Consider the following 13,620-nt stretch of genomic DNA (forward strand, 5'->3'; position numbering starts at 1 on the left):
CGGGAGAGCTCAGGGTCCTCATTAAGAGCAGCGCATACAGTTGGCAGCACCCAGCAATTTTAAATATCTTGGAGATATTCCATGCCAGTCCTTGCTCCTGGCATGCAAACACAAATCCTCTTACACAAACACTCCAATTACCACAAGGAGGTATCTAACCTGCCATTTTGACCTATTTGCTCCAAGATGGGTCCAGCTGGCCACCAGTGGCTCAGGGAAGGAATGTGGACCCTGGCTTGCAGGTCTCTCCTGGGCATTTTTTTCCAAACCAACTGCAATGCACTGTGATGGCACCTCAGTGCAGACATTTCAGGAGGCTTTAACTGCCCAGAGACCTCTCCTGAAGAACCACCACTGGCCTGGCCTCAGGGCAACCGGGTTAAACCTGCAGCATATGGGAGCAGCCATGGGGATGGGGCAGCTCCTCCACCACCCCAAGACTGTCACCCATCAAGGCTCAGCCACAGCTTGCATGAAGACTGCATATGGGGGGGGGCACCACCACGATGGGTGCTACCGAAGGGGTGAGAGGTCCCACCACCAAGACGGGTGATACTGAGGGAGTCCCACCACCGGAGGGTGGTGAGGGGACACTAGGTGGTGGGCAGCCTTCCGGCACCTCCTGCCTGCGCCATACCTGGAGCATCAGTGACATCTGCTGCTGTCTCTGGGCATCGGCGCCAGACCCACGCAGCCACTCTCCAGTGCTCGGCTCGGTCCCCACGGGTCCTTCCTGGGTACATGCAGGGTGCGGGTGTCCCCAAGAGACGAGGCCACCACCCGCAACCCCCTGCCCAGGGCTGGGGCATAACCCCCATGGAGCCACGCCTGTTGCCATCCCATGGGCTCCCACCATCCCAGCGTGTCCTTCCCCAATGATCTGCTGGAAATTGAGCCTAAAAAGCAATAATAATAATAATAATTTAATAAAATATATAAATAAATATATAAATTATATATATTAAAAAAATATAAAAAGGAAAAATTTTTGCTTGGGTGGCTCAGTGGCCGGAGGGTGCGTTTTCCTGCAGTGGTGCAACAGGAGCTGCAGCTAAATGAATCCCAGCGTGGTTTGGGTTGGAAGGGACCTTAAAGACCACCTAGTTGCACCCCCCTGCCACGGGCAGGGACACCTTCCACCAGCCCAGGTTGCTCCCAGCCCCATCCAGCCCGGCCTTGAGCACCTCCAGGGATGGGGCACCCACAGCTGCGCTGGGCAGCCTGTGCCAGTGTCCCACCACCCTCACAGGAAAGAATTTCTTCCTTATATCTGATCTAAATCCGCCCTTTTCTAGTTTAAGACCACCTCCCCTTGTCCTAGGGCTACAGGACCTACTAAAAAGTCTGTTCCCACCTGCCTTACAACCGCCGAAGTACCACTGTAAGGTCTCCCCGGAGCTGCCCGTTCTGGCTGAACAAGCCCAGCTCTCAGCCTGTCCTGGTGGGAGAGGGGCTCCTCCTCCTCTAAACTGGGGAGAAGGGCTGGGGCATGAAGAAAGGCACCAGGAGGCTGGTTTCTTAAGGGGTGGGTTTGCTTTTTGAGGGGACCCACAGCACCACCAGAGAAAAGCAGCAACCACCACCATGTGCACCAGGATCTCCCCCAGCAGCGTGGTCCCACCACATTTGCACCCAACAAGGCATGAAGAGCGGGAGCTCACAGCTGCCTGGGCTGTGCACAATACCCCCACGATTTTAACCCAGACTATTCACCGACACTGACATCACCTCCCTTACCCCCAGGGGTGCAAAAGAGCCATGCTGAGCTCTGCAGAGCTGAGACCCCTCCCCACAGAGAAGGGGTTGCACCCTGCCCTCCCAAACTCCTCAACATCTTGAGACCAGCACAACCACCCAGCACCCCCAAGCCCAACACAAATTCCCACAACCAGGATGTCTGCCCACCCCCACCAGCCCACAGGGTTCACATTCCCACAGGGAATGAAAGAAGCCAAAAAATAGATTTTTTTTTTTCTTTTCCAATAGTCTCACTTTATTAGCTACCACATCAAGAGAGGATGTTGTGCTGCATGCAGCGGAAGACTGGAGTATTTCTAGTTCCTGTGTAACATTTCCTTTTTCTCTTAATAGTTGTAAACTGATATTTTGCTGTAAAATCACTGCATGCAAGTTTGAATGCAAACAGCAGTAGAAGAGGCTTTTTTTCTTTTTTTTTTTTTTTCACCATTCCCAATCCATAGTGCATGCTTTATTTACAACAAAAAGAAGTCATTCAGGGCAAAAATTACCATCAGAAAAACTGAGAAGAGGGTGGCAGAGACAAGGACTGCGGTTTGCACAATACCAGGAGGGAAATTGGCAAGTTGCACTTTATTTTATGGGTGCAAAAAGATGATTTGAGTATCAGTTGTCTGAAAGGAAAGCAGGCTGAGCAGAGAAGGTCAATACCGGACATGGGTAAAGGCAACATTAATTTAATTAGTCTGCAAACACAGAGGAGGCTGGGCTGCTGCAGGTCTGGAATAAATTAAGGGATTTCTCAGAATTTTTTTTTTTCTTTAAGGTAATTTCATCCCCAGCCACACATTTCCCCAGCACAGCTTGGCAACACACCATGCCCAGCTGCTGCTCCAAGAGATATAGGCAAGGTGCAAAGGTTTTGGCCAGGTCCATCACTCTGGAAGGGATCATAGCAGCATCCTACAGCCGAACCACCTCTGCCCAGAGCAGGGAGTTCTCAGGCGTGGCTGTGTGGGATGCAGAGGGAAACAATCCGAAAGCAGCAGGTTGTTTCAGTCTGGGTTCTCTGCACAGCCTGCACCGAGGGCAGTGTGGCTCAGGGTCTCTGGAATGTTGCACACTTACTGGTGCAGAGTCAAGAACTGCACAAAAGAACGGGGAAAATTTCCCAGAATGCCCTCTGCTATTACACTCTTCTGTGCATCATGCCCCGAGCAGCTCCCGTCTCGGTGGCCGTGCCACAGGATGGAGCCTGGGATGATAAAAGAGCTGTTCCAGCTCTGGTTGAGTAGAGCAGAGGATGCACAGGCTGGTTTAGGTTTGCTTTTCCCATCCATGGTCCAAGGATGTCTCCTGGTGGAGAGCAGGGTGCGATGAGCTGGCAGCATCCAGGCTGGGCTAGGGTGGGGAAAAACAGATTTTCTTGGATGTGCAACCCTGAGCTGGGCTGGGCAAGGGCTGCTCTGCAGCAGGAGCATTGCTGAGCAGGCAGAGAGGTTGGCATCACACAGGGACCTTAGCATCGCTCAGCACACAGCTGCAGGAACCACAGCCCTGCAGAGATGCTCGTTGCAAGTCAGCGCTCAGAGCAAGCTCTGCTGGGGGATGGGGGGGAAAGAAATATTAAAAAAAATAATATCAAGAATAGGAAAATAACTCATCCAATTCAAAAGAAACAGCTCTGTGGCACAGCTGAATTGAGAACACGCCACACGACAGCATGCCAGCAGATGACAGGAGCGGTTGCAAGGGAAGTCATGGGACAACAGCGTGAACCAAGGGGGCTGAGGTTCAGGTTTCATACAACATGCGCAGCGTGTAGCTGGCCAACAATATATTCCAGTAGTGCTTATTGTGCTACTATCAACATCGCAATGCTTGAAGTTGTCCAGAGACAGCGAATGGTACCAAACCTGATCAGCGTCAGTCTGAGAGCATTTGACGCTCTCCTGCTATCGAGAACAAAAACACCTCCAGATGATCATTATGATCCTTAAAGCGCAGGTTGAAGACAATGGTTCTTGTGCAGACTTGCAACAAAAACAAACCCCCAAACCCCCTCCCCAAACAAACAAACAAAAAAACCCGCCCAAAGTTTGGAAGACCTCTAACTGTTCCAGCTAAGTTCAGTATTTGTGGTATTTTAAAGCAATAATCCTTGCACACATCAGCTAGTTGGTGGGAAGTATTTTCTCCCTTGGCTTCCCTCCTGCATGTGGTACGGCAAAGGGTTGGCAGCAGGGTAGTCCGAGGAGGGCCCAGGGGCTGCCCTTGGGGTTCGGCTAGTCACTACTACGCAGCTGGGAGGTGAGGAGGAGGTAGTCATGAGCTCGAAACGTGGGTGGGCTCCTACAGCAACAGAGCGTGTGAGTTCCTGGGGCGAAAGGAACCGCACATGGTGGCTGGAAATGAACACAAACCAACCCCAATCTCTGGTTCCCTGTGAGCGCAGAGCGGCTCCCTATTTCACCTTCTCGTTACTGTGTTAGTGGTGGATCTTCTCAGCAAAGGATGGACCACAATATTGCTCAAGTGTACCAAATCAGAACAAAAGCTCAAGCAGGACTCACAGGATTACATCAGTGACACAGGCTTTAGCCTAATCACAACAACACAGATACCAGGCTATAGTTACGACCCACACTAAACAGCTTTTTCATTATTGCAACTGAGGTATCGATATCACACAAGCAGAACGGGCTGATGCTCCGACACCAGCACTGAACCCCCTCTAGGCTGGACGAGAGCATGGCCGGGCCGGTGGCCACACATCCCGCTGGGAGATAAAGGAGCCACAAGCCAGTGGTGATGGGACGAGCCACACGAGCGGAGGCTGGAGGAACACAGAGCATCACACATACACACACACAACGGGAATGCTATCACTGTGTGCGTGAGACTAGTGAGAAAGAGGAACAGTCAGAGGGTAAATATTGCTTGACAAAATTACACATCAGGATAATTCAATGACAACCCCCCCAAAAAACCAAACCAAACCAACCAAAACCCCAAAGGAAGATAATATAAAAGATATGGGTTAGTTTTCAGGTGGAGGTGAGGACAGGGCACAGAGGATGCTCGGAGGAGGCAGAAGTGTGCTGCTGCCCTGGGACCAGAGGCGTGTAGCAAGGCATGACTGCGCTGGAAGACGGACATCAGAGATCTACAGGGGCTTGGCAGAGGATGGGCCATTTGGGGAGGTTTGGGCAGTGGCTCCTTTTAATCACTGGCAACGTGGTTCTCGTTTTGGAGGGTGTGCCAGCGTTCAATCTTCTTGTCCTTGTTCTTCAAGCATTCGTACCAGTGTTTCAAGCGCTCCCCCTTAGCCGTAATGCCGAGCTGACAGCCGCCTGGAAGAAAGGGAGAAGAGGAGACATCTTATTCAGGGATGATGCTGATGTTCCAATAAATTACTTCCATGGGGACAGACCCCACGTTTGTAGCATTCCTTTCCACCTCCTGGATTTAAAATCTCATGGAAATGAGCAGAGGTGCTCTGCCTGCACGGAAGACCCCATGGGATGCTGGAGATGGGGCAGCACGGTGAGTGCACTGTATTTGGTGGCCTGATAACAAGCACCCAACCAACTTGCACAGTCCCATCTCAAAGCTCAGCCTGAGGCTCCTCACAGGACAGGCAACCTACGCACCCCTCCTGTACAGCCAGCACTGCATTGGGCATCAAAACCATACCACAGAGTGCAGAGACTTTCAGCTCACCGATGTAATCATTCGATTTTCCGATGTCGTAATCCCAGACAGAAATGTCCAGTGACTTCTTGGCCAGGTCGCTGTGTTTTATATCATAGAAGAACTCCTGCAGGAGGAGAACACCCACGTCACACCAAGCACCCCAGGAAAATACACCCAGAAAACTGCAGTTAAGGAATTGCAAGTGATGTCTCTGTACAGCCCAAATTCAAAATCCAGAGAGAGGATAATTAAAATACACTAACAAAGAGCAAATGCTCCTTTCCCTGGGGCACTTGTCCTCCCAGGATCACAGCATGCTGCACAAACCCCTAAGCTGAGCTCATCCCCTGTATCTAAGCGAGCACTTTGCAGGTGTCCCACCAAAGCAGCACCACCCGCAGGGACCCCCAGGGATGCTCATCCCACCCACGGCACTGGGGTGACATGGAGCCAGCAGCACCAGAGGAAAGTCCCATAGCAAAGCCATTCCCAAAACATTCCTGGGCACAGAAGGGGAAAGGAACCCAAGCAAGGATCTGAACGTCAGGGAGTTTGTCTTCAACCTCCTCCATCCAACATAGTAATTAGCTAAGCTGATTTAATAATATATATAAAAAATAAAATAGATCCATCCTTACCTCATTAAACTCAGGATTCAATGTTTTCTTCTTAATCTGTGTCTTGTGCTTGGCCTTTTTTCCCATGTCAGGTTTCAGCCAACTGGGGGCAACAGAAAACAGCTCAAAACTCAAGTTCAAGAACAGTGTGAGCTTATAAGGTAAAAAAAGTGAGGTTTGGGGCTAGAAAAAAAGCAACAGAAGATACTTATTTAAGTGAAAGAAATTGTTTACCCACCCTCTCTTCCCACTTTCTAAAATGAGCTAAAATAAATGTAAAACCAGTAAAATCCTGAATACTTTTTTTTTTTCTTTCCCCCTCTTGGATTGCCAGACAAGACATGGGAAACTAGGTGCCGAGCTCAACAGAAACCGCTCTGGGAGAGCATCTCTTGCTCAGAGCGGCTGGGTAAGCTTCAGACACCAGAAAGCAGCGAACCCTTGATGTCCTTCCAAACCACACACTGGTCCCAAGGTTTTTTCCCCACAAGCCACGCTAAAAGAAATGGTTGTAGGAGTTTTATGGAGAAAAAGTGGGTGAACTCTGCATTTTGCTGGGGAGGAACCTGCCAAGGCAGACGGCGGGGAGCAGCTGAAATGGTCAGGGCATACAGAAGATGAGCAGCTGGGCTGGACAACAGCAGACGAGGGCAATCACAGGGCCAGTCACCCAGTCTGGCCACTGGAAAAACCAGCCAAGAATGTGTGAATGCGTCCAGAGATGGGGAGAAGTATGGAAAAAAAAATAATACAAAATTAATCCATTAGTGTTTAATACCACACAGACTAGTATACTCAGCCGAGGTAGGTTCATCTAGCAAATGTGGGAAAAATTAGGGGCTCGGGCTTTGCAGCCTGGCTGCAGACCCAGAACTAAATTGTGGAGTTGGGATTAATTAGATCTGTAGTAGAAATTGATTTAAAAATGGAAAGCCACCATCTTTTGTTTGTTGAATGGAAAATATAAAAAAATAAGAGACACCCTGAGAGGGAAAACTACTCTGTTCCACTCAGCTGCAGAAGACGTGCAAAATGTTCAACGTAGGATTTATTGAATGAGTTTTAGGGAGAACAGAGGTTTTTTTCTGAAGGCAAAACAACCAGCAACAAAAACTACAACCAGGAATGGCTGCAGGGTTCTCTCCATGTCACAGTTTATGAGGTTCGAGTTCAAACAATCTTATCCCCCCACTGTTGGCAGGAGCCACCCGACAAGCGCCGCTCCCCCATCGCCTGCCTCCGCAGCCGAGCGTGCCGACGGGCGAGATGCTGCTGGAGGAGACCCGCTCCATGTCACAGTAAGGCATCGCCAGCGCCGACCGCAGCAAATACCACTGTCTGTCTTAAGCTAAATTGTTCGCAGCGGGGACACGGCATGGGACAAGGACAGGCAGGGCAGGGTGATCCCAGGTACAACCAGCACGTGTGCCTGTGGGGCAGCAAGGGGGAGCACATGCTCCTCGTCATGCGTGGAGGGACATTCAAGCCACCCCTGCCCTGCGGCCATGGTGGGTCAGAGCTGGAGAGGAGGACCTCTTGGCCTCCAGCTCCATGGGACAGGTGGGCAGGGCGATCCCAGGTACCCCAGGTACAACCAGACGTGTGCCTGTGGGGCAGCAAGTGGGGCACATGCTCCTCATCATGCGTGGAGGGACATCAAGCCACCCCTGCCCTGCAGTCAGAGCTGGGGAGAAGGACCTCTTGGCCTCCAGCTCCGCGGCTATGAGATGGCTGTTGGGTCAGTGCATTTGGGATGGACCTGAGGGCTGGGTGAGTCACTAACTTCAGCCACGGCAGGGCTGTTACCACCTCGCGCAGGCATCGCTGGTGGGCAGCTCACTCCAGCATGAAGCCTCAAAGTGCTTGGAAAACGCTGTCCTCTCTCCAGGGGTTTTGGAAGGAGATCTCAGCTACTGCTGAAGGACAGCGGGTGGCCCCACGACCACGAGTCACCGCGCTAAGCCACCCCCAGCCCTCACTTACAGTTTAACGAAAGGGTCTGAGTATCCGTTGGCATCCATAGCTGCTAAATGCACGCAGCGTACGATGCCGACAATCAAGCCGCCCTGCTGGGTGCTGTACATGAGGGACACAAGGATCTTCCCACGCTCCTCCACATCCCCACCACGGTCTACCTGCAAGGGGAAGCAACCAGAGATGGGGACGCAGGGGCTGAGCGAAGACGACCGTCAACTGCAGAGCAGATGAGGCAAGATGGACACAAAGGAACCTTGTATCCCCATAAGGGGGGTGGGGGGGTGGGGGGGAAGGAAAAAAAAAAAAAAAGGCTTGTATATGAGAGGCAATGGATGAAACATGCGTGGAGCCTGTCATCCTCCAAGGACTCTTACCTCCTCTTCGTACAATGCCATCCCACGGGATGAGCCAGTTGTTCCAGCACGCTTCATCTTGGATGGAGAAGGGAAAAAAAGAGACTGCCATGAGTTACTGCAGCTGGGAGAGGCACCGTCCCATGGCAAAAGCATCCCTGGGAGCCCAGCCCTGCTCTTTGGCTAGAGCCAGGAGTGGAAGGGGACTCAGGTACGTTCACCCGCTCCATCAACCTTCATCTCAGAAGACTCAGCACCTCACCTGCAGCACTGGGAAGCAGAGCTCAGGGATGGAGCCACCCACCCTCTCCCCCTCAGTGGACACACACATCAGCATAGCCCAGTGACACCAGCAGATCCACAGCCACCAGAGATGTCCCCAGAGTCACTTCCCCTGGCTTCCCACCACTTTCTTATCCTTGACCTTGACCTTGTCACATCAGCCCAGGCATGGGTAGGAATCCAACCCCTAAAAATACCAGTGAGGTCAGGCGCCTACAGCTCTTGGCTGGTTCCAGCTCCAATCCCATCCCTAGCTCCCTCCCATGCCATCTGTTAGCAGCCTCAACATTAATGGCAGCAGAAAGAAATTTCAGAGAAACTCACTGGTATTACTCTCTCCAAGCAGATGTTGAAGTTCTTTTTCTGATTGGCTTTGAGTTTTTTCAAGGAAACTCTAGTTTCTCCAATAAACTCATTGTGGCCAAATTTGTCTTCATCACATACGGAGATCCTGAAGGGAACAGGAGAGGTGAACATCGACCATGCTGGAACAGTACCTGACTCTAGAGCACAAACCCACTCCTGCAGGGGCACTGCTCAGGGAGTGAACAAAGCAAAGCACCACCAAAGCCTCCATCCACCTGGCTCTTCTCTGACCACAAGCAGTCAGAAAACCAAACTTCTGTTTTGTCAGAAAAACGAACATTTTTAATATACGCTCTGCGATGGGGCAAGAAATCAAAAGGTGGAAGTTTCCCGTGGACAGAAAATGCCAAAAAGTTTTAGAGACATTGAAATGTTTTGCTGGGATACTGTCAAATCAGGCATGGATACACAATACATGTATCTCTGTGCTGATAAGAATAATAGTAATGCCAATAAATTTAATATTATATGACAGGGTCAAAGCATCTTTGCTTCTCTTCTTAAAAGGAACATTAAAATCAGCATGTTCATGTGAAGCATGTTGATTTTGACCAAAAATCCTGCATTTCCAGGTGCCCTGTCAACACCTGCACTTTGTTGCCCATGCCCTCCTGAGGAAGGCTGGCTCTCGATGCTCTGGGCAAGGATGCCCACAGTCCCCATCCCACTGCACCATGGGGTACCCCAGCTCCTCTGCTTGCCTGAGGGTTTTCCTTTGCATGTCCTCATCTGTGATGCCGTGGTACACCAGGGTCTCGTTCCACACAGGGTTACGGGTGTTGCGCAGCGTCTTCGTCCTCAGCTTATTTGACTACGGCATGAAAACATGGCATAATTACACCCAGAACTCCTCCGCACCTAAATTCCAGCTCCCAGCAGTGGACTGTAAATTAGATGCTCCATCACTTCTGGCTCACAAGAGGTGGTTTGACTGGGCTCTGCAGGATGTCGCCGCTGCCTGCTGAGGCTGTCGCGCCAGTGAGCCATCAACTTCAGGTGAGCATCACCGACCCGACAAGGTGGACCTTTATGCAAACACCAGGGACTCAGCCGCCTGCAGGGGTGAGGGCAGCCTTCACCCCCGGCTTTTTACACTGTCTGGGGTCTGCTCCTTCAAGGACGCTTGTACAAGAAAAAGTTGCACAGAGCAGGCTGTGCGGGGGCTCTTGTGGTCTAAAGGAGATGCCAGCTTGGGAAAAAATGAGTTCTGTCACTTGCTCATGTTTCTTTTGCAAAACACGTGTGCAAAATACAAAAAAAAAAAAAAAAAAAAAAAAGAAAGCTCAGCAAACAAGAGGGCAATAGAAATCAAAGCAACTCCCAAGACCACAATACCTTGATTTATTCTGCACAAAACCAGAAAGTTCCTGCACATAAAGTAAACGTGTCAATGGTTTTATTATAATTTTTTCCCCTTCTTTCACCCTTAGTTCCTCTAAGCAAAACTCTGCTGCAGGAAAGAGCTCAGGGGCTGCAAAGCAAGGAGCCAGCACCCCTTGGGCACTGGGCTAGTGGTGATCATCCCCCTCCTCCAAGGTTTCCCCACTGAGATCAGCTTAGCTGGGCTGGGGAGTGAGATTTTCAGGGTTTTCTTTTAGAGGGGTTTATTCTATGGTTATTTCTTTATAACTGTAATGAGAACATGCTGCAGCTTCAAAGCAAACGGATCGTTCAAACTCTGGTAATAATTAGATATTTTTTTGGTCAGATGTTTTGTGATGCCTTAACAGTGTCACCTCCTCTTGAGCTCCCCTCCAGCCCTAAGCAGATCCCTGTCTGCAGGATGAGCTGTTCCTCAGGTATGGGAGAACATCTGCAAGCATCATCACTTTTCAGAGATACCTCCCGGGTCAAATATAGCAGCAGTGAGCAGTGGCACAGAGAAATCAAGTGGAGAAAGTCTGACACAAGGAAGGGACCTCAGGGGGCTTTGAGGAACCTCTGCTCCATCCCCAGCCCCAAACATGCCCAAACCAGGTAAAGCCTCACCTTGCTGGCTCCAGGCAAGAGGTGCAGTTTGACATAGGGATCTGCCAGGCCATTTGAGTCCATTGGTTTTAAGCCCTAAAAGATAATAAAGAAAACGTGGTGCCTGAACCCTCCTCAAGCAAAGCCAGGGAAGAGAAAAAGCTACTCGTGAAGCAACTCAGTAAAAAGAAGAATGTGTTCAGCAAGCCAAGAGCCTTGTTCTCTGCCCCAAGCAGGCATGGGTACCACGATGCATTAAAACATCAGACCCACTGGAGGAAAAGCCCCACAGACCTTCCCATCCAGGAGCAGCTGTGCCAGCGGGGCTGGGCTGGGTCTCCCAGGGGAGCAGCCTCTGCCAGCGGCCACACTGCTTCCATCCCATGGCCCCAGGGGAGCTGGGAGCCAGACAAACTTAAATTGGTGAAAGAAGGGGAAAAAGAGGACCGCTTACTTTGGCCTTGATGAGGGTGCAGTGCAGGGAGCTGTTCTCCTGGTCGTAGAGCAGGCTGAACTCCAGTGCTCCCAGCGTGGCTGGCAGCGAGAGAGAGAGGAGGAAGAGTTGGAAATAGGACCTCGTTAAAAACCCAGCCAATAACTGTGTTTAATCAGCCCTGATTAGGAATAATTAGAAAGATTTGCAGTTCAAATGTAAAAGCCATGTGAGACTGCGCTGGCATCAGCCACGCACAAGCCCAGGCAGAGTCACGAGCTGCAGCCATCGGAGCTTTGCAAAGGTGGAACTGCCCAGGGAGGGCAGCCTGGGGCTGAGCTGACTTTAATATTTGCCAGGCAAAGGAGGACGTAACCCTAAAAACCCTTCTCAGGGCAATGCCACCCCAGGACCACCCTGAGAAGGTGTTCCACCATGGGTGGCCAGCATCTCCCCAAGGCTCGGGGACTGGCCCCCGTTTTGACTTGTTGGACCCCAGTTCAGCCTTGTCTTCACGTGCTCACCAGGAAAAGATCACAGGGATGAAGAGTTAGCACAGAACCTCAGCTGAGCCCATCTGCTCCTGCCTGAGCAGGATTTCTGCACCTGCTCCCAACCCGGAGCAGCTCTTCCCACCCTGGGTGGGAACAGGCTGGACAGGCAAAGCACTGCCCTGCCACAGGCACTCGCCCTCATGCAGCAAATTCCCTTTGAGGGAAGCAGATGCCTGAGCACCAGGATCTCAACAGCATAAAGGCACTGAAGCCACCAAGCCTTTCCTACAAACAGCATTTCTTGCAGCGAACGATGCTCTGATGGAAAGAGGCAGCCGCCTCTGGGACTCAAATTTGGAAATGGGAAGGTTGTGTGAGCACAGAGCCTAAACCAGCATGCATCAGAGCTCAGTAATTTTGTGTAAAACAGACTGAAGATCCCACGAGCTGCACTGAACTGATTGAGCAGGGACAGCCTGTGAGACCCTGTCCCAGCAGCCCCACAGGGAAGGAACATCCCCCAAGGACTCTCTGCCAGAGACCCACGACCTTATGGTGCAAGTCACGGTCCTGCAGCAGCCACCTCCCTCAAAATCCCAGGTTTCCCAAAGAAACCACTCACTCCCCCTCCAGCTGAGCACCCCGGGTACATACTGCCTTCATCAGAGTCATAGCTGTTGGCATCCTCCTCCTCTTCCTCCTGGGGTGGCTGCCGCGGCGGGGCAGTGGATGCCGGCGGGATGGTGGGGGGCTGCCGGGCTGGCCTCTCCTCTCTGGCAGAGGGCACAGTGTAGCCCCCTCCTCGCTCCTCCCTGGCAGCGGCACGGGCCAGCTCCGGGGGTCCCAGTGGCGGGCTCGCTGCGAGAAGGACCCTGTTAGCCCCCGGCACGCTCTGCTCCCCAGCCCCTCGCAGGCAGCCAAACTTTACCTTGTCTCTCCGGGAACCGGCTGGCTGCCCCAGGACCCGGTCTTGCTGCTGCCGGTGGCGCTGGGGACAGACACAGCATTACCGGAGCATTCACCTGGGCCATGCCCTCCATCCCTCTCCCACCCCAGCACCAGCACTGTCCCAAGCAGGAGGGTCTCCACCCATGGCAGGGCATTGGGGTGTCCCCCCCAGGAGCTGAGCATCCTGGCCACATCCCCATTGCATCCTACCTGGGGGTGCTGCTGGACCAGGACCAGGAGCGGGGCTGGCAGCGGCTGGTGGGGGTGGCCGTGGGGCTTGCAGGGAGTTGGTCCTCTTCACGCCTGCAAGGAGAGCGGGGGGTCAGCAATGGTGTTCAGGCCCCGGGGGCTTTGGCTGTGGGTTATAGCTGGAATCAGCCAGAGGCAGCAGGGAAGAGAGAGGTTTGGCCGATGGATGGAGGTGGCCCAGATAGCAGCTCAGCCCTGCATGCTTTTGGGGAGCAGGGTGCAGCCCGGGCTGGAGTAGGGAGCATTGCACTAGGGGGACCCCGTGCTGCACCGATCCACCTGCAAAAGGGAAATGCAGGAGGATGGATGTGGTTGTGGCCAGGCACTGGTCTGAGCTGGAAGGTGAACAAACCCATGAGCATCACTGAGATGCCCATCACACCCTTGTCCCCCTGCACACCAGGACTACTGCTGCATGGCATCCCCCCGAGATGCACGCACATCCCACAGCAGCAACGGGGCACAGATGCACAAGGGTTACCCACCCAAACACGAATTAAAACACCAGCTCCCCCAGGCAGCCCCAAACGCCCCTCTCC

At 52.2% G+C, this 13,620-nt stretch overlaps 1 protein-coding gene across 6 annotated transcripts in view; it reads right to left on the reverse strand.

The window, feature by feature from the left end:
- Positions 1-2,131: 2,131 nt before the first annotated feature.
- Positions 2,132-13,620, reverse strand: part of RPH3A (rabphilin 3A) — a 36,147-nt gene continuing 24,658 nt past the window's right edge. For all 6 annotated transcript variants that reach the window (XM_055696445.1, XM_055696451.1, XM_055696462.1 and 3 more), the window contains 12 exons: positions 13,043-13,135; positions 12,813-12,872; positions 12,539-12,742; positions 11,412-11,491; positions 10,979-11,053; positions 9,691-9,800; positions 8,948-9,074; positions 8,363-8,419; positions 7,995-8,146; positions 6,033-6,114; positions 5,422-5,518; positions 2,132-5,051 (listed from right to left, as the gene is read on the reverse strand). In XM_055696445.1, the coding sequence (XP_055552420.1) occupies positions 4,921-5,051; positions 5,422-5,518; positions 6,033-6,114; positions 7,995-8,146; positions 8,363-8,419; positions 8,948-9,074; positions 9,691-9,800; positions 10,979-11,053; positions 11,412-11,491; positions 12,539-12,742; positions 12,813-12,872; positions 13,043-13,135 (1,268 nt within the window). In that variant the 3' untranslated portion in view covers positions 2,132-4,920. The remainder of the gene's footprint in view (positions 5,052-5,421; positions 5,519-6,032; positions 6,115-7,994; positions 8,147-8,362; positions 8,420-8,947; positions 9,075-9,690; positions 9,801-10,978; positions 11,054-11,411; positions 11,492-12,538; positions 12,743-12,812; positions 12,873-13,042; positions 13,136-13,620) is intronic.

The sequence above is a fragment of the Falco cherrug genome, chromosome 1 (assembly GCF_023634085.1).
Source record: "Falco cherrug isolate bFalChe1 chromosome 1, bFalChe1.pri, whole genome shotgun sequence".
Lineage (NCBI taxonomy): Eukaryota > Metazoa > Chordata > Aves > Falconiformes > Falconidae > Falco > Falco cherrug.